This window comes from Saccopteryx leptura, chromosome 4, assembly GCF_036850995.1.
Source record: "Saccopteryx leptura isolate mSacLep1 chromosome 4, mSacLep1_pri_phased_curated, whole genome shotgun sequence".
NCBI classification, from domain to species: Eukaryota; Metazoa; Chordata; class Mammalia; order Chiroptera; family Emballonuridae; genus Saccopteryx; species Saccopteryx leptura.
In genome coordinates, this window is record NC_089506.1 from 6,677,754 (window position 1) to 6,699,203 (window position 21,450).

General features: G+C 46.3%; 1 protein-coding gene across 2 annotated transcripts in view; it reads right to left on the bottom strand.

Annotated features, from left to right (window-relative positions):
- The window catches only part of GPM6A (glycoprotein M6A), a 239,831-nt gene that overhangs the window by 125,846 nt on the left and 92,535 nt on the right, over nucleotides 1-21,450 (bottom strand). Inside the window, exon 1 of one of the 2 annotated variants that reach the window (XM_066380100.1) lies at nucleotides 1,622-2,163. The exons of the other annotated variant lie outside the window; for it this stretch is intronic. Coding sequence (XP_066236197.1) covers nucleotides 1,622-1,658 — 37 coding nt within the window. The 5' untranslated portion in view covers nucleotides 1,659-2,163. Of the gene's footprint in view, nucleotides 1-1,621; nucleotides 2,164-21,450 lie in introns of those variants that run through there. 2 annotated transcript variants of the gene reach the window in all.

Consider the following 21,450-nt stretch of genomic DNA (forward strand, 5'->3'; position numbering starts at 1 on the left):
TAATTACATCATTTTTTCTTCATTCCTGCCTCTACCCAGCTTTGCTCAAACACATTCAACCTGTTACCGCAATCCATGATTTATCTCAAGGTTTTTATTTAGGGTAATGAATATCGTTTCTCTCTTTAAAATGTATCAGTTTCTCTCTCTTTGAAGAAGTTGACTAGCCAAAAAGCAATCTCATTATGTGCTATAAAAAAAGATATTAAAACAAGCTCTTTTATTCCCAAAGTAAAGCAGTCGGTGAAGATGCCGGTTAAGGATATGGAAATTACCGTGAATATTTGCCGTTTCAAATCACTGATGAACACTTAAGCTATTTGTTCCTATAATAAAGGTCGCTGAGTTTCTTTTAATTTAACAAATAGATCACACGAAATGCAGATTATTTTGTTTCCATTACAGATTGTCATGAACAAGTATGCTAATGACTGAAATGTAGACATTGGCTTATTTATCACCTCCCTCTCTGGTTTCTATTAAACCTTCATGTATTTAATGTCCTGGGTTCTGATTATGCATGTGTGTGTGTGTGTGTGTGTGTGTGTGTGTGTGTGTGTGTAACCCAGCAAAGCTGAGTGGCTCAGAATAATGAAAAAACTGTACTGTTTCCCAACTATTTTATCATGCAAAATATAACATTTTCTGAAATAATGCATTTATAAAGATTCAAAATCAAATGTGAGAGCTGAACCTCTTCAATACCACTCTTACACGTTGCCTTCCTGTCGCGTTTATCACCTGTGGTGCTGCTTCATTCTAAGAACATGAGAGCGTTCCCTGTACCATTACATAAGCCTGCGCACAGACAGCACAAACACCGGTCCTTCCGGGGAGAAAGCGACCATCTCCTCAAAGCCACTGCCTGACACAAACAAAAATTCGAGAGTTGGAATCACTTGAAATTGCCAATATTTTGCCATTTTTTTAACTCACAAAAAATGACAATTGCACTTTAACTTATATAGACCGATACATCTACTCAGGCTTAAAAATGCATCAGACAATAATATCCTTGACACACAGTCCTCAGAAACCAGTGGCAGCCAGCTTTAGAGGAAAGAAAACCTCACATCAGTCCACACTCTAAAAATTGATGAATCCTTGGTTCATCTATATTTAAACTGCTAAATATATATATATATTTTATTAAAGAGGTGCCTCAACCAAAATGTCATATATACAGTCTTGGTCTTTGTTCTATGAGATGTCCTTTCAAAGGGATCATTGACGGTTACATCATCAGGTTTTTAACTACGACTAGCTCCAGATACTGTGTTGTGCTCACACCAGGAATCCCTTAACCCGGCTCGACCAGCATGCAAACGTAAAAGAAATAAAGGTTAACAAAGACGGGTCCAAGGAACACTTGGCGAAGCGACCGCAATGCCCCGATTGCTAATACCTGACTTCTATCTGAAAGGCGTGCAAATAATGACCACATTCCTGGCCAGACGGCACTGCAAGTGAGGAACAGGCGAGAGGAGAAACAAACAAGCAAACAAACAAGCAAAAAAATGCCTTCTGAGGGAGAGACATTCATTAGCCCCGCTGCCAAGTGCCTAAAACAAACAGGGAGCCAGCAGAATAATGACCTGGTTGCAAATAAAAAGCCCAGTACCTTTTTGTGTCTGTCCCTCTTCCATATTCTCCTCCATGGCTACCTTTCTTCGGCAGGGTCTGGTGCACGGAATTAATCGAGAGCTCAATTAGAGGCTGGGCAAGCTGGTGACTTGCCCTCCCTGGGAGGATCCAGAGGCAGAGGCTGGGGCAAGTCCTCGGAGCTCAGCTGAGGCTCCTGCGCGCCCCTTGTGTGCTGGGAGACCGGCTGTCAAGTGTAATTTCATTCAAATTACTCTCCCGTGAAGATGATCAATTTCTCTTCTCAGAGCTGCCCATTGTGTGGCAGGCACGGTGAGCAGGTATTCAAGCAAACAGCCCGAGGATTTTGGGGGGGGACGTCCGTCTGGTCTGCAGCCCGGTCGCAACGACGCTATGATTCATCAGCCTCGCTTTGCATGTAAAATGGGGGAAAGAGATGGAGGTGTGTATCGAAATCCGGGCTTTCCAGTGGGAACTGGCTGGGCTGTGGACAGATGGAGGGGTGTCCTCCTACGTGAGGCGGACCACCACCCAGGACTCCCCCCTTCGCCACCAGAGTGGGAAAGCCCAGACCGACGTCCGTCCCTTCTTTATGCTGCAGTGGATGCTGGGCACCCAGTCAGACACCTTGCAGAAATGCCCTCTCCTTTCTTCTCCTAAGCATCTAGTTGGTTTGATTTAAAAGTGCCATAAAAGAAAAAAAAGCATGTAACTCTACCATTTCAGGGTTTAATCCGTAAAACGTTGTTATTATTAAGAGAGGATTTGTAAGCTTCACACCTTTCCGATTTAAAAAGATATAGAAGTATATGGTTTTCGAAAGAATGACTATAAACCTTTAAGCCCGAAAGACGTGTTGTGAGTCATTATTTTCCATCAGGGCCTGAGACTCTTCAAGAAAAGGGAGAAAAATCACCAACATTACATTCAAGACTGTATTGATGTCTTCGTAATTTATTGTTCTGATTGTAGCCCACCCAAACCGCTGATTTTTAAATAGGAAGGACCTGAAAGAGGATTGTCTCAAGGGTCATTACTGGGGAATGAGAAAAAAGAAATTCTAGGTAAGGAACAAGGGCTGAGCAATTTACAACGGGAGTCTGCAGTCTGATTTGGAATGCAAATCCTGAGGCCGCGGTCTGGCAAGGAATTAGCATCTGTTCTTCAGCTTCACAGAGGGACGGGGCCCGACCCAGCGTCTGAGCTCTGCCCAAGAGAGGGGGGGGGGGTGAGAAAATAAACAGTGTCTCTTTCGAGGGGCCTAAGCCTTTCCTAGAATCTAAAGGCAGAAGAATCCCTGTCTCTGTCTCCATGTCTAAGCAGGCACCAAGAGAAACACACACACACACACACACACACACACCTGTGTTCCTTACCTTTTAGTCAGAAGTAATTCACATCCTGTCTACAGCACATGTTTGTTACATTATAGAATATATTTCACAAGCATTTTTAAAAAGTGGGTCAACAACATGTTACACACCACCCTCAACTCATCACAAAAGCAACTCTTTAGAAGAAGAATTCCTGTACAACTTTCCATTTTCTTTCTCATGAGCTCTCATGGAAGAGTGTTTAGTCTTCTTAATTCTATAATCATTGGCTTTTATTTTTCTCCAGTCAAGTGAGCTGAACCCACAGGTAAATATAATTTAAATGAATTGAAAACCCCTGCCTTCTGAATAGATTCAAATCTGTGCTCAGCGGTTAGTGAGAAGTCCACCTGCTCGGGCTGGGACGGCGGGAAGGAAGCCAGGGGGAAATCGGAGAGCTGGACACCCAGCGTCCAGCTTCCTCTGCCCTGGGCTGACCCCTTCCTATCACTATGTTTCATTCATTTACACGACAGAAGTCATCAGTGAGACAAACCATTGATGGTGAAGGAAGTCTAAACAATGCCACTTTCCAATCTGCAATGCACGTTCACAGGCATTAACCCATTTGTACAAATAAAAAGGGAAGGGGAAGTACTATTTTCTTCCATTTTACATCAGAAAAACTGAGGCTTGGGGAAACTCAGGGATGGGGCCAGAAAGAAAGGACCAAGTCCATCTCAGAACCCACGTCAGCGGTGTCTTCCTTGTCTAATTCTCTGGACAGGAAGGTTGCCTTCCTGCCCGCTTGATTCCGCCGTGACTGTCTCAGCATCTTTGAATGTCAGCCCCAGGCCAGAGCCTTCTCTCCACCATGCACATGAAAGGAAAACGGAAAAGGGAAAGGAAAGGAAAGGAAAGGAAAGGAAAGGAAAGGAAAGGAAAGGAAAGGAAAGGAAAGGAAAGGAAAGGAAAGGAAAGGAAAGGAAAGGAAAGGAAAGGAAAGGAAAGGAAAGGAAAGGAAAGGAAAGGAAAGGAAAGGAAAGGAAAGGAAAGGAAAGGAAAGGAAAGGAAAGGAAAGGAAAGGAAAGGAAAGGAAAGGAAAGGAAAGGAAAGAAATACCCATTGGCCAAGATGAATGAAAACTGACAATGACTTCTTTTCCTCAGGGAAATCGCAGCAGAGCAACAAATTCCCCTAATGATCCACTTTCTGTTTAAAATAGACCTTTCCATGCAAAACTGTTAGCAACAGAAGACAACAGCAACGTACACAGATGTTGAAATATACAGAGACCCACAGCCAACCCCAGCCGGGGCGACCGGAGAAGAGAAATGTGCCCAGGCGGTTTCCCATGCCAATCACCTGTCAGAGAGGACATTCATTTTATGATTGTGGTAAAATACACACGACACAAAATGTATCTCCCTTTTCATCATGTGTAAGTGCACAGTCCTGTGGCTTGAAGTACGGTCACACTGTTCGGCGACGGTCGCCCTCCCCCTCCATCCCCAGAACATCTCATCTCCCCACAGGGAAACTGTCCCTTGACACATGGATTCCCCGTTCCCTCCCCGCTTGAGGACAGTTGAATTGTTGGGGGCTGATTGTGATTCTTAGAATTGTATTTTAACGTCTCTATCTTATTTGAACTAAAAATATTTGAAACAACCTGGTATCTGAAAACTAGTGAGAGAAGAAGAATGGCTGATGTTATTGAAAGGCGAACTTTATTAATTCTAAGGTATACTCTACGAACCTTAAGATCTGACAACGCTTCCATTGTAGATCTCCTGTAAGACGTGTAAGTCGAGGCGACAAGATACCATTCTTTCAATGGCATTCTTTTCGTTACATCACATTGCACTTTCCCCTCTCGCCACTGTTAGTCACTCCTCTAAAATATGGGATGAGTTCAACAGGTAGCTTAAACTACTGATAGTAAATGTTAATTACAATTTCCCATTCAAATATTGTCTAAGAAATATTTATAATATAAATATATTCCTCGTTTCCTGCATTAGCTAGAAGACACATTATTCACTATCCTTTTAACCCATTGTAAGTCCTTCTCATTTCTCCTAATTCACCTTAATTCAAAGTTGGTTCTTTCTTGAAACTTCATCTTTTCTGTATAGACATTTTATTATAACCAAGGAAGCCCTGGCTGGTTGGCTCAGCGGTAGAGCGTCGGCCTGGCATGTGGAAGTCTCAGTCCCAGGTTCGATGCCTGGCCAGGGCACACAAGGGAAGCACCCATCTGCTTCTCCACCCCTCCCCCTCTTATTTCTCTCTCTCTCTCTCTCTCTCTCTCTCTCTCTCTCCCTCTCCCTCTTCTCCTCCCCTCCCGCAGCCATGGCTCAGTTGGAGTGAGTTGTCACCAGGCCCTGAGAATGGATGGCTCCATGGCCTCTGCCTCAGGCCCTGAAAAATGGCTCCAGTTGATATGGAGCTCGGGCCCCAGATGGGCAGAGCATCGCCCCTTAGTGGGCTTGCCGGATGGATCTGGTAAGGGTACGTGTGGGAGTCTGTTTCTGCCTTTCCTCCTCTTAACAAAATAAAAAATAATAGTAAATAAATAAACCAAGGAAATATCTTCATATTCCTCTAGTATAGAATTATAATGTCATAGAATGTTCAAAATACAGGTAAGAAAACAGAGTTACAGGTTAAATAACAAATTGATCATCTCAAATACAGTATCAACTATGAGAAATGGTAAAAATGGTCAAGGTCCTTGGGTCAGGCGTAGAACAAAGGATGTGGGGAAACATGATTACATGAAACCAGTATACAGTACACAGACAAACAGACATCAACACTGCTCAAAAACTGCTTTCTCCTCAAATATTTCAGACACAGATCTAAGACTATCTCAAAAAGAAAACGTCACCTGACCAGGCGGTGGCACAGTGGATAGAACGTCGGACTGGGATGCCGAGGACCCAGGTTCGAGACCCTGAGGTCGCCAGCTTGAGCGCAGGCTCATTTGGTTTGAGATAAAGCTCACCAGCTTGGACTCAAGGTCGCTGGCTCGAGTAAGGGGTTACTCGGTCTGCTGAAGGCCCGCGGTCAAGGCACATATGAGAAAGCAGTCAATGAACAACTAAGGTGTCACAATGTGCAACAAGAAACTAATGATTGATGCTTCTCATCTCTTCGTACCTGTCTGTCTGTCCCTGTCTATCCCTCTCTCTGAAAAAAAAAAACAAAGAAAAATAATAAAAAGAAAAAAAATGTCTTAGATAGCTTGTACCTACATTTTGAAAAAGAAAAAAAAACATTTTACTGCTGCTTTAGATCATAAATTGATTTCCATAAAATTTTCTCAAAGAAAATTAAAATCACCACAAACACTCGAATATTTTAAATTATGACAGTTGGGTAGCATTCTTGGGAGTTATACAACTTTATACAAAGTTGATTCAAAGACTGCCTTGTAGTCTTTCCGAGTCTTGATAAACTTACATCTCACTACCCCTAATTTTTTTTATTTGTTATTGTTCAAATATTTATTCAGCATTTTTACGTGCATAAGAACTTGCTGTAAGCAAAAGAGAAAAATGCTTTTTATAATGATGTTTCCAGACTAATAGCACAAGCCAGGTCAAAACCCACAATTCTGTGGACACGTGACAATTAGGAAGGGAGAAAAGCTCAGGGTGTGACATGAGCCCACAGCAAGGACAGCGAGCCTCCTCTGTTGTTCTGACAGTGGGGACAGTTTTGTCGCTTTTCTTAGAAGGCATAGGTTGACCTCACTTTCAAAGGCTGAACACCTTCCTCAAAGCAGCACAGCTGGTGAATGAGGGAACTGCGATTTGAATTTTGGTTGTTCTATTTCTACACTCACCCACCCACAAAAGATAACTCACTCAGCATTTAACATAGTCCTAAGGCGGTTCAGGGTAGCATGTCTTATTTATGAATAAAGTCTTTTAAAAAATGTTTAAAATTTATTGATTTATTTTAGAGAAAGAAGAGGAGGGAGAGAGAGAGAGAGAGAGAAACACTGATTTGTTTTTCCACTTACGTATGCATTCATAGGTTGATTCTCACATATGTCCTGACCGGGATTGAACTTGCAATCTTGGGGTATTGGAACGACATTCTAACCAACTGAGCCTAACATTCTAACCAGCTAGAGCCCTGAAGAAAGCCTCAGTGTTACCTGAATGACAATGGACACAGTTTATACCTCAGTTGAAAAATAAATTATTTTTCTACATTCCTTTGAACTAAAGTTTAACAATTTAGAAATCTCAGTGAAGCCTAACCTTACATACCACATTAGATATTGCAAATGACAAGCCTATAAAAATAAATAAGAACAGAGAGAGAGAGAAGAAGAAGAAGGAAGAGGAGGAGGAGGAAGGAGAGGGAGAGAGAGAGGGAAGGAACACCGGAGGGACAGAGAAAACACGTGTCAGGCAAAGCTACAGCTTGTCAGAAGTTCTGATTCCTGAAATGCTGGGTTTAAGTCTTGCTTTGAATGTTCACGCCGACACAGATGATAGAAAAAAATCCCCTGAAAAAGCTGATTACACAACATGGTGCACAGAGAAATGATGAGGAAAAATAAGACTCAAGCCCTCTCAGCTTTATAATAAGCATGTTGATCTTTTTGCTTATATATTCCACTGCAAGTCCTTTATAGGCGAAAAGAAGTAGATGAAAGCCTGCTCTAACATTCCCAGAGATCATCTCAGGTAACATAGAAACACTTCTCATCTCACAAAAGGGAACCCTTCACGGATTGACAGTGTCTCTCATTCTTGCAGTTGCCCTCTGCCCATACTTGGGCACTAATGGCTGGAGAGTGGGAGGAACAGGCGGCCAGATCAAAGGTGCTTCCTTCCCCATGTACCATGGGGTGCGTGATGTGATGCTTTGCTCTTTTTTTTGGGGGGGGGGAAGCTGAATATCTAAAGATATGTCAGGGGTTCGTCAGTCTTGAGCCAGAGAACTTGGACGGTGATCTAGTCTCTATTAATCAAAGACAATACAAATATGCTCAAGTCCTGCACGTACCAGTAACAGTCAGGAAACATTCCCCCGAGAAAGTTTTATTGGTAACAACACAGGGCCTATTTGGATAACAGATCAGGGCTCCAGAAAGAGAGACACACTCAAGTCTGCGAACGAAGCCAATGTCCTCCATCCTAACAGCTCCTCTGCCGCCTGTGCACACAGTGAGGTTCAAATTCGCCCCAGAGAGCGCGGCCTGGCTCCATCCGGCTGTGCAGCCATCACACCATCCATCAGTTTGCAACTGGGCTTCGTGGGTTTCTGCAGTACGCTCAAGTCGCCGATAAACACCCCCTGGCAGTCGTCCTAGCTGAAATGCGAGGCTGTTTGTAGGATTTGATATTGCTAATATTAAGGGAGAACTGATTTATTTCCTCCCTCCATCCCACTGCCTGAATTTCAATATCATTTGTCTACAGCTCACATTTGCCAAACCATCCATTTTTCATGTTTAATATTTCAGCGTGGAAGACGGCTCAGTGCACATTCCCTCGGCCGTCATTGAGAGCAGATCCCACAAGTCACACCTGTTTCTCCCTCACGGCCGATGAAGTGAGACCCAGGACAGACGTATGCTGAAGTCCTCCGCTTTACAGGGACTGGGTTTAACTTCTCTTAATCAGTAATATTTAACAAATATTGTGTGGCATTCACTGCCTGCTAGACACGTTTTTTGTTTGTTTGTTTGCTTGTTTTAGCTCACTGATTATTTATAATCCTGAAAATAAGTGATGTCCCCATTTACAGGCCACAAGGCTGAGATTTATACAAGCGAATAAATTTGCTCAAGTCTGGCAGCCATGATGAAGCAAAATTTAAACGTGAGCTCTCAGAATTTTGTTGTTTCCATTACAGAAAGTGACTCAATGAGCAAAAAGCTAACAAGTGTTCACTAACCAGGTCTTACAAATAAGTGATATAAACAATGTATTTAAATGGGACCCTTGTGTAACAGTCTTCACATGTGTAGCTAAAGAATAGCTAGTATAAACCGGCAGTTTTCTCTAAGCACTTCTTATTGTGTATCCTGCGTAAATCCTGACCATATAGAATTGTCAATACAAATTGCATTATAAATTAAAAGTAAATTTAAATGAAAAAAATATCTTAAAATATAAGATGTCCAAGGGAATCTTTCCCAGGGATAATCTTTCATTCATTAATTTATTAACTATATATTGAGTGTTACGTTCTTCCAGATACAAATCTAACTTCTGGGGTAAGTTCAATGGAAACAAGTAGATCAATACATACAAACAGATAATATCAGGTTCTGATGTGCGCAAGGATAAAACAGTGTCCGGGGGGCTTCTTTAGTTTGTGCTGTCATTATACAGGATGCTTGGACACTATCCATGCCCATCATAATAAATGTATATCTAAAAATCTCTAATATGAAATAATCATCACATTAGACAGGAAGGAAAACAATGAAAGAGAGGCTGGAACAATCAACAGTGGTTATAAATGTTATGCTTTCTGTCCAAATTGGACCTTTTGTAATTGTTTTATGTAGTACAACATAACATTTGTAGGTGGAACATTTTCAAATCATGTTGAAGTCAAAGTTGTCTTTTTTTTTTTTAAGTGGCTTGTTGTATTCAACCACCAAATCTATTTGCTATCAGTCTGTACCCTGAGGCTGAGAACACCCTAGAATACTTCCTGATGCCTGCACCCATTCTCTCTTTTTCTCCCTCCCCCTTGCTCCCTCCTTCTCTCCTGGAGTATAATCAGGGTTGAGACACAAGTTGGGTGGCTCCAAAGCTATTACACTTTCCATTATAAAACACTGCTATTGGGGTAGACCTGTCCGGGGGCCACTCAGCCTTTCCGAGTTGTTTGCATTGTGGTGTTAACATTATGCTAATTTTTTATTACATTCACTAAAGGAGGTGAATATTGACATATATAAAACAAGAACAGTACATAGACCAGGGTGAGAGAAGCAGGTGGTGACAACCAGCCTTCTCGGGATGGTCTAGAGATGAGGGGATGCAACATTGTCTAAATCTGTGCTGTGAAATCTAAAATGCCTTTTGTCAACAACAACAAAAAAAGGATGTTTCTCCTCTCTCAAAACACAGAGCTCACCGAGCCCCTTACTGGGGAACCCGTGCGGTCACCAGCACGGCCACATACCTGCAATCCGGCAGAAAAGGGAGGGGACCAGTAGCCTCAGGGAAAACAGCGCTCTGATGGTGATTTACTTCTTTACTAACAAGCCCTCTCTGTCAGGGACTCCACGGTGTGCGAAAGGATATTCACCCATTACCCGATTTTAGGCAAGGCTGCTCTTTCTTCTTTTGCCTCAAATACAAAATGCATGTATCAATACTTGACCAGTGGCTTCTTAAGGTGACTGGACCGAGTGTCAGATGCTGTGCTAAGTGTTTTAGACACTGGCTCACATTGGATGCCACCAACGTCCTCACCAGACAGGCTTCATCAAGGAAAGCCCCTCGACAGGTGGGAGAAATGGGCTCCAGACAAAAGCAAACGAAGCATTCTCTGAGAAATACACAACATTGCACAAAAACAACGTGATGCTAGCCAGTACAGTACAGAAACATTATCCACCCAGGTTCCCCGACTCTGCAGACGGGTAAGCAGCACGGGAGTGCACCTGACAGGTTTCCGAACGGGGCCAGAGCACATCGCAAGCCCGTCACAGCTCTTAGCTTTTCTGTCCACTCAGCACTGTTCACACGCTACAGTTATCCCCATGTTACAGACGTGGGGACTGCGGGAGAGAAAGAACCGGTGGCCTGCTCCAGGGAACGGTTCACGTACAGCCGAGCTGGGATTAGAGGCCAGGCGGTCTGGCTCTGAAGCCCGTGCTCTTAATTACAACACTAAACTACTTCTGTAGAGTAGACCCGGAGGATGCAAACCAACTAGCTCCGTACTCAGCAGGCCTAGGGAGCGAATAGCGGGATGACTTTCTGCACGCCCGGTCTCTGGGCCGCGCCCCTGGCTCCGCGAGGTCAGCGTGGGCTGCCCACGGGGCTCCGGTTCCGTCAGCAGGTTCAAACGGCGCCTGTGCCGGCTCTGCACATCCTCGTGACCCACTGATGGTCCCATTTCTGTTCCGAAACTGAGACAAAGAACGCCTATTCCTCAGAGGTTTTGCAGGACTGAGCGCGTTCTGCTCGGCTCTGGGTGCAGGCGCGGCTGGCGCTCAGTGAATAGTAGCCTCTCTCTTTCTGGGACCGCAAATGTGACATCTGCCCAAATAGTTCACTCTCCCACAAACTGCTTGAGAAAAGAGAAGGGAAAGGCCTCTGGTCACGAAACGTCAGGTTTCAAATGAACTCTATATATTGTCTTGAGTCATAAGGTAATCTGCTTTGTGAAAATAATGTTATCCTGCGTGTCAATCAATAGGACATTTTTTTCCTCCCTAAAATAGTGGGTTCCTGTTCTCTCTGGGGTCAGTCTATTCCATTTGGCAGACAGGTGGACTGCTCTGGTCAGCAATTCCTGGGTCAGGTCTGTTCCTGCTGGGCCACCGGTCTGCCTAATGAATCTGACCACAAACTAGACCCCTCTTCCTAACTGCCTGCCATGAAGCAGGGCACCTGTGGCCGGCTAACAAACCTCGCCGAAGTCCTGGAGAGCGTGGGAGATCTCCCGATTATGAACGGTGCCCAGGCTCAGTAAAGGACATCATGTAGGCATGTCATGTGTTTGAAATGTGGAAGCTTCCATGATCTCATTTTAAGATGTTTATTTCTATAAGAACCCGAAGTAGAAAAAAAAAAAGAATAAGCAGGTGGCAATCTCACTATGTTGTTTCAAGACAATTTTTTTTTTTTTGCAAAGTGGTTCTGCTGTTTGCAAATAAAATAAAGTAGCTCTTTTTGTGAAGGTGTTTTTCATATAAAAAAAGACTCTTTAAGTCCTTTATGCCAAGCTTTTGATTAGAGTTAATGAAATCAACATACGTACAACCAAAATGTATACTTTTGTGGGTCCATTTCACGTCTAAACTCCGATGGATGGTGTTAGAGGCAATTGTACACATCACGTCGAGTGTCTGACAATACGTTCAAGCTAAAAGCAGTGATGAATACAGTGTTTATAAAAGGAACTGCAGAACCCACAGAGCATATGGGTTATAACATAATTAGGAATGTTAAGACAGTACTTTCAATTGTTCTTGTGGAGTAAGTAAGTGTTCCTAAGGCATACTGCAATTTTATTAAACTTTATCATTTAATGATGCAATACACAACTTGGGCACAAAGAAAGAGTGCAAAAATAATATTTCTTGTTTAGTGCCAGCATTAAAATTTTTTTAAAATTTGAATGGTAAAGATTGTTAAAATTTTTATTTTCTTAATATATATTAATTTATTTAAAAAAAATTTTTTTGATAGAGACAGAGAGTCAGAGAGAGGGATAGATAGGGATAGACAGACGAGAAGGAAGAGAGATGAGAAGCATCAATTCTTTGTTGCAGCACCTTAGTTGTTCATTGATTGCTTTTTCATTGAGCCTTGATAGGGTGGGTAGGCCTACAGCAGAGCAAGTGACCTCTTGCTCAAGCCAGTGACCTTGGGCTCAAGCCAGTGACCTTGGGCTTTAAGCCAGCGACCTCTGGGCTCAAGCCAGTGACCTTGGGCTCAAGCCAGTGACCTTGGGCTTTAAGCCAGCGACCTCTGGGCTCAAGCCAGTGACCTTGGGCTCAAGCCAGTGACCTTGGGCTTTAAGCCAGCGACCTCTGGGCTCAAGCCAGTGAACTTGGAGTCATGTGTATGACCCTACACTCAAGCCAGCAACCTCAGGATTTCGAACCTGGGTCTTCTGCATCCCAGTCTGATGCTCTATCCACTGTGCCACCACCTGGTCAGGCAAGATTGTTAAAATTTTCACATGTCTAAAATAAACTGAAAATGGATTTGATGTATTTCAGTAAGGAAGCATAAGCATATCAGGAGGAGGGAAATTTTCCAGTTAAAAGGTCATTTTACACCGGAATCTATGCTGGTAATTACAGCTTTGCTCCAACGTGACCAATAAATTGTTAGAGGGGCTGCATGGGGAAATGGTAACAGACAATGTTAAAGCAAATCCTGAAGACAGTGTAACAGCAAAATCAATGGTCTAGTCAGATACAAGTGAAAAAGTAAATTACTATTTCATCTGCAGAGTTGCTAGCTGATTGCTTTTTAGCAGTTTTCAAGTTCTGCGTGTAGAAAGTTCAATAACCCTATTTCAGAAAAATAGCAGGGCTCTGCCCTTTCTGTGGTAAATGTAAAGTAAGAACCTGGTCACTACTCTCTGAAGGTATATAAACTTACTACAAACCTGAATGCAGAAACCAGGAACAAAGTAGATTTAGATTGGACTGGATTGGGCTGATCCTTGTTTTATTTAAAACAGGCATCCCAAAACTATGGCCCGCGGGCCGCATGAGGCCCCCTGAGGCCATTTATCCTCCCCCCCCCCCACTGCACTTCCGGAAGGGGCACCTCTTTTATTGGTGGTCAGTGAGAGGAGCACTGTATGTGGTGGCCCTCCAACGGTCTGAGGGACAGTGAACTGGCCCTCTGTGTAAAAAGTTTGGGGACCCCTGATTTAAAGCATTCTAATTTAAACACTGAATATGATATTATTAACTTCTTACAGTTGACTTGATCTAAGCAATGGAGGTCAGCCTAACAGCTCAGTGTCTGCTGGGCATGGTGGTTGGCCCTGCGTGAAGCGAACGTTCATTTCCTGAAGGCAAACACATAGACTGCTATTGGTGGGGGAAGATGAGGGAAGAAGGGAGAAAGGGCGAGGGGGAGGGGAAGAGAGAGAGAGAGAAATAAACAAATGAGAAATGAGAATGAGAATGAAAATGGAGCATGGTGGCAGGAGGGTCAAAAAGATTTATAATTACTTGGTAAGGGTCAAGCTTTCTTTCATTTTTATTGAGCCACGAAAACTCAGGGAAGGTACATGAAACACTGCAGTCTGATCTTAGCTGAACTTCACAGTGAAAGAAGGCGGGCATGGTGGCCGCATCACATTTGTTACACGCACACACACCTCAGGTGCACACACAGACACACATATGCTATTCATAACTTATTGACACATTATAGCTATGAAATACACTGTGCAAATAACAATAATATGCCAGACACTGTTCTAAAATCACTGCATATACAATGCCATGTATCTGCACAAGAAGTCTGTGAGGTGGGTACATTATTATCCCAGTGTCACAGGTACTGAAATCGAGGCACAAAAAATTTGCATGTTTTTACCAAGATCACACAACGAAGGAGTGTGAGAGTTGAGATTCAGAGCGACCACGCTGTCCGCAGAGTCTGTGCCCTCCAATCATTGAGAAGAAGTCCTCTAGACGAACCAGAGGGCTCTTCCTACTCCTGCAATCCATGTGCGCCGCCGTTCTGTGCTTGTTATTTTCCTTACTGAATGCGTTCGTCTTCACGTGGCCTCCATCACTTCCAATTTATTTCTCCACTTATTCGTTGGCCTGCATTTCCTGACTTATTTCTGTCTGTAGCCCCATCCACGTCCTAGGCTTCAGGGGCCAAGGAGAAACGTGGGCTGAACATCCTTCTATTCAGTTTGGCGAATTTTATTCATCCGCCGAATTGGAAAAGGAACCCAAGCTGCCGAGCCCACTTGATTCACTTATCTCGCTTATTTCTGCATTCTTGAAAAAAACTGACACCAGAACCCCTTTTGATTAGGAGTAATATAACATATATTTCCACTTGCCCTTTAATAGCCAACTTAGTAATGAGGGCTAGAGCTTTATCACAACACACTGCGCGGAGGAAAGAGGTACCCTTTATTGAATTCCTGTGACTCCCTGTGGAGTGACACTCTGGCTAAATTACACTCGCTGGACAGAAACAAAATGATATCTGAATCTAACAGATGACGCTCTTCAACCTGAAGACACCGAGAAAGAGCAAGAATAAAGTTTTAGTCAAAACCGAAATGCCTTTGAACGGCTGCTCTATTTATTGTAACATTTTCTTCTTTAAAACATTAAAAAAAAGCTCGAAGCACTAAGCTTCCATTCCCAGAGTCTAAATTCCGTTATGACTGACTGTAGAGATAAATTAATTTGAATAGACCCATGCGCCAGTGAATCGGGCACAAATTCCTCCACACGAAACTGAAAGCACTCCACTGATGCGGCCTATGTCAGGAACGGGGCTGCCCTCTCTGCTTTGCAAAGCCAACCCATGCATTACTTAGATGAATCGACAGGCCTCTGCCACCCCTCTCCACCCCCCCTTGAAGGTCCCCTGAATTTGATTCCCACTCACTTCATTCTCCTAACATTGCTCTCAAAAGTCATGAATGGAACCTGCGATTTCTGAAGTCAATGCCCTTTTACCATCTTAATTCTTGATGACTTCTCCGCACGGAAGGGGCCTCACTGCGTGACATCAGTGTGCCCTTGGTCTATATTGTCAACCCCTGTCTCCGTGTTTGTTTGTTTGTTTCTTAAAATTACAGTTTTCTAATCTTTCTCTCAAAGAATTCATCAACTCATTTAGCAACAAGCCAGTAAACAAGCGAAAAAGCATTATTCTTTGGCTGTCTGGCCCTAGAAATATTTTTAATCTTGACCTCTCACAATTATTTGAGATTTAAACTTGAACCCCAAATAGCATTTTTCCCCATTTAAATAAATTACCCAACAGTAAAAGGGATGCTTAAGATCATTTATTTTTCTTCATAAACACAAGAATCATAAAACAAAATGGTCTAGTCCAATAATGTGACAAATTTCTAAAAATTAATCTTGGCTATTCCAAGGATTTTGTATCAGAACACCACATTATTACATTATAACAAATAATATTAATATATTATTTCATTTCAAAATTATTAGCCTCGTTCTTACTATGCATCAGAAGTTGTGCCAGGGACGCACACAGTACGTAACAGTGCACATCGGCCTTCGGAGAACTTGGTCAGCTCAGCCTCTGGCCAAGGGAACCGAAGACACTGGAATGTTGGCGAGGAAACACTACCTTGGGTGTTATTTTCTTCTCTAACGAAATTTTAACCTAAGTTACAGAAACGACACGATTTTATATCTTGATCTCTATCTTCTAATCTCCAAAAACGATACAAAGTTCTGTAACTATTACGTTTACCTGATGTGTTATTCAAGGCTCTGTTGGTGCAATAGATAGGAAGCCAACGCCAACAAGCTGAGAGGAGTTTCCCGCGAACATCTACAAAGTGGGCTGGTCTTGACGGAAGGGGGGGCGGGGTCAGGGTCACAGAAATGCCTTCCCGTACCCACCAAGGTGAGGAGCGGGTCTCCAGCCCCGCCCATCTCTGCCCTGTTGCGCCATCACCTCTATTCCAGTCTCTTCCCCCAGGGGGATCATGGCTCCCAGAGCGCCTCACCTAGATGTTCACACCTCAGGGCAACACCAGAAGGCAGGATGACGGCGGCTGGTGGGAGAACTGATCAGGAGAGCCATGTCCCCCACACACGAGAAGGCTCTGTCCCCAGAAGACAGGCAGGGCTGGGCAGGCCATGAGAAATGTCTTCCCTGGATAGGCTTTCAACAACAAGGCAAACAACATCATCAGACAGAGGGAATTTCTGGTTAAAACTGTGAGAATGGATAAAGACTCCTCGGGAGGACACGGCAGAGAGAAGACGCACTGGGACAGAGTGTGAGCCCGTGGGGAAGGCCGAGTGTGGGGAGAAAGCGAACCCAACAAGATCTGCCGAGCCTGCGCAGTCCCAGCGCCCACCCAGCCTCCGCAGAGCTTGTGTGAGCAGCAGAGGGTCCGCAGACCATCAGAGAAAGGCGTTAATATCGACAACAAGTTCAAGTCTTTCAACTGGTATTAAGAAAATACCCAGTGAGGGGCACGCTACCGGGGACGACCAGTGATTCTTTTAAAACTACTGAGAAACAGATTCCAACCTCAAAAACCTAGCTCAGCAGGATACGTTGGGTCTAGGCTGCAGGACCTCGTATTGTCACTAAGCACCACTAGGCTGGGTTCCAAAAATAAAAAACCAGTCCGAGGCAGAGAGAGAAGAGAGCAGCTCAGCTCATCCGGGGAAGAAGGGAAAAGAGGACTCATCGGCAGTGAACTGGAAGTGCCTACCAACACGTGAGGCCCAGTAACGGTCTTGGCGCCGTGCAGAACACCAGGCCAGCGGTCCGCCTGGCACGGAAGTGGACGAGGCCAGAACACGCACAGGCCAAGTGGCGCCTTCCAGCGCGGAGGCCGACTCCCCAGGGGGACGCACGCCGGACAGCACACGGCTCCCGTTTCTGCCGCTCCGACGCAAGGCGCACCACTGCTCTCCTACGTGTGCGCTCCACTTCGCTTCCTGATGACGTGCGGCGAGGAAGGCAAAACCAGGAGACTCAGCACGAGGCCGGCTCCTCTGTTCTGTGTCGTTTTCACGTGTCTTCGCCGTATCCTCAATCCAGCGCCTAAAGCACTCTTCAATCCTCCAAGCGTATTTCTGCCTAACCAACAGATACCCCCCCCCCCTTTTTTTTTTTTGGAACAAGGCAAGGTACGAAGATGCAAATTAATATTTTTAGTCAAGTGTGACTTGGCTTCACTCGTTGGGAGTAGAGAAATCGAGCGGTATTGTTTTCCCCTTGAACAAATAAAAAGACAGAGAATGTAACCAGCGTTCCTTGAGAGCAGGATGAGTCACAGCAGAAGCTGTGATTCACGGTGACCATCGAACTTTTCTCCTTCCCCGACAGCCACCAATTATTTTTGGCCCCTAGTGGGCATGTCAACTCAGCACACCCAGCCAGCAGTCGCCAGGGGAGAACAGAGAGAAAATCACCCTCCCAAAGTCCTTCCTCCGCTGGGAAGATGCAGGCCGGGTTTCTTGAGTTACCAATGAAGAGACGGGTGGAACCTCGCAGCCAGTCCCAGAAACGTGGCCACGCCAGCTCGGTGCCCCTGCATTGTGGGCAGAGCCAGTTCTGCAGGGCTCTGAGTAGCTGGCACTCTGCCGGGTAAATCAGAGCCCATGCCCACAGCAAGGGACGTGGGCTCTCCCTGTGGCCAAAGTGCCTGTTGACCACCCAACAGACAGAGACACGTGAAGACTGACTCGAATTTTCACTTGTCGGGCTTTTTATCTGAAAATGATGGCCTGGCTTTCACAGAGCAAAGAGCAATCTGCTGTAGGATGTCCCCACACCTGCATTCTGGCTTCCAGCCTGGGGTGGAGGAGGGGCAGGTATATCAGCCAAAGAACAAAGGACTCCACCATCCCTTGGAATTGTTCACTTCCTCTTTGTTTGTTTGTTTGTGTTATTTATTCTTGGCTTGTCTGTTTGCTTGGGTGGCCACGACACCATTAAGAAGTGAGCCACAGTGCCGGCCGCTCAGTCCTTCTCAAGGACGCCCCCCCAGCTTGCAGGGTCACAGAGGAGGTCTGCCTCTCGGACCCTCACACCCTCTGTCCCCTCCCGACCCCCTCCGCTCTGAATGTGCACTGTGCACGCACCTGGCCCAGTACGAGCCATGTGTCCTCTGCGTTCCAGATCCCAAACGGGGCGATGTGAATTCTCAGCACTCCTCCTCCTGGGCACGCTTCCCTTAAACAGGATTTCTTTTTAAAGAAGCAAATGCTGTTGAGAAGTTCACCCTGGCGAGAGCGGTGAGAGCCTGAATCCTAAAAGTGACCACCACACTACATGCCAGCGTCCTTACCACCATCACTGCATTCATAACACAGGAGCACCTTCCTTCTTCATACAGAAGAGCGTCCACGAATCTTCTGTATCATGTCATCTCCCGCAAAGAGAGGGAAGAACGGAGCCGCATACAGGTCTGTGGCTGATGCCTTGTCAGTTTAATTCTTTCCGTCTCGAATCCTCCAAATTGGGTCTGGGGCCCAGGACTGGCCACAGGGCTCCTGTCTCTGCTCGGTTCTCGCACTCACTAAACCGCCCTGTCCTTCCCTTCCCTGGCCCGTCTCTTGGGTCCTCCTATCCTCGCCGGAGGATCCCATCCGCTCATGCTGGCACTGGGAAGACGGGAGTGGAAAGCTGTGTCTCGTTGTCCTGGGCGTTTGTGACAATCTGCCGGTTCCCGGGAGGTCAGGACTGCCCACCAGGACCACGTTCCCCAGGTCCCCTTATCCTGGAAAACCACCATGATACTGTTTCCCCTTACAAACCTGTGAATAAATCGCCTGGACTAGAACCCATTTCAGTGCTGAGAGCACATGGATTTTTACCACCTGCTGGGAATTTACCTGACCGTTGCTGCCTGCTGAGTCACTTCCTTGGAGGGAGCTTACTCCCTGTGAGAAGACAGTGTCCCGGGGAAGCAGAAACCATCTTCTTCTGAACTTGGCTTTGAATCTTAGCCCTCCTAGATGCCTCCGGAATAGAACAGACCCCAGAACTTTCTCTATCCCTACTGCCCCAAACAAATCTGGGGATGAAGCTCAGCGTCGCTTCTGAACACAAAAATATATTTAAAATTAATCCTCTCTATGTTTCTCTCCATTCCAAACCGCCACTGTTTCTCCAGAGGACCAGTATTGCCACCTGGTAGGGGTGCATACTCACCTCCTTTCCGCCTGTCCCCGGAAACAAATGCAAATAACTGGGTGAGTTTAGAAAACAGGCGCCGCACAGCATTTAGCAGGTAGAGAACTGTAACATAGAAGAACGTTGTGAAATGCAGCTGCTGGTGAATCCTAGTCTCACAACAAAGGAAGACACAGATACCCGAGGTACTAATGCACACTCGGTCTGAACAGAAGCAGCTGTATACGGTTAAGAGTATGAATTTATTCCTCTTCCTTCAGATGACCTGTTTTCTCACTTTCTTACAGTGATTGCTTTTGTTATGAGAAAAGTGTCGTTTTCTTAACGTTATAAAATTACTTAGTTACTCCTAACTTTCTAAAGTTAGTGAGCCCTAGACAACCATTCCCACATACTACCTACATTATTTAGGGTAAACTCGCTGTGGGAACAGAGATCCCTAAGTGTGGAAATGTAGAACGGCTCGAACAGAAGAGAAGCGTGGTCCTCGCCTGTGTCACAGAGCCGGCTCGGGGGGACTCTGGCGGAGCCACCCTCCCGGAGCTCGGCCACCGGCCACCGGCAGCTCCTCCTGTCTCCCGGGAGCAGTCTCCCACCCAGAGCAGCTCGGCCACCGTCCACTGGCAGCCCCTCCTGTCTCCCGGGGAGCAGTCTCCCACCCAGAGCAGCTCGGCCACCGGCCACTGGCAGCCCCTCCTGTCTCCCGGGGAGCAGTCTCCCACCCAGAGCAGCTCGGCCACTGTCCACTGGCAGCCCCTCCTGTCCCCCGGGGAGCGGTCTCCCACCCAGAGCGGGAGAGGAAGGGGCGTCAAGCTGCAGGGCAGGGCGCGGGAGCCTTTGTGGGTCGGGCCTGGAGGGAGTGCCCTGAGTCCACTGACATTCCAACCTGGTTAGACCTCTGTCACAGGCTCCGGCTGCCTGGACGGGGGACCCTGACTCTGTCACAGGCTACAGCTGCCTGGACGGGGGACCCTGACCCTGTCACAGGCTACGGCTGCCTGGACGGGGGACCCGGACTCGGTCACAGGCTCCGGCTGCCTGGACGGGGGACCCGGACTCTGTCACAGGCTCCGGCTGCCTGGACGGGGGACCCGGACTCTGTCACAGGCTCCGGCTGCCTGGACGGGGGACCCGGACTCGGTCACAGGCTGCAGCTGCCTGGACGGGGGACCCGGACTCGGTCACAGGCTGCAGCTGCCTGGACGGGGGACCCGGACTCGGTCACAGGCTGCAGCTGCCTGGACGGGGGACCCGGACTCGGTCACAGGCTGCAGCTGCCTGGACGGGGGACCCGGACTCGGTCACAGGCTCCGGCTGCCTGGACGGGGGACCCGGGAAGGCAGCCCCGCTGGACAGCCCCCTCCCAGCCACAGCCCCCTGTTGTCCAGGGGAAGCATGGACACTGGGAACGGGTCATGGTTTCTGCACTTCATGCTCCCTGGCCCCCACGCCCCCCGCCCTCTCTCGACCCGAGCGCACCCCTCCACAATCCGCACCTCCCTATTCGCCCACCTTCGCCCCACTTCCCTCTGCTCTGGAACCTCATCTTTTAATAGTTCATTATTTCCTTCATCGAGTTTCTCTTGAGGTCCGTTGCCTGGCTGGAAGTCTTAGGCAGCGGGGAGTGGAGAGCAAAGAAAAGAAAAGACCCAGTCTCTACCCTCTCGGTACAGAGGTCAAGAGACAAACAAGAAAAAACTGAGTAAACAGGGCACAGTGGGATACACAGCAGTGAGTTAAAACCCAGAGAAAATACTATGACATTTCCAGGGGAAGGTACTGAATTTTTAGACAGGCTGGCCAGGCAAGGCAGCGCGGAGAACATGAGTTTAAGTGAAGACGGGACGGAGGGACAGACAGGCAGGGGCCTTCCGTGTCCACGCTGGGGACAATTCTAGGCGCAGAGACGAGACGGAGCGGAGGTCTCCCCGTAGGAGAGCCGCGGGGGCGGAGGG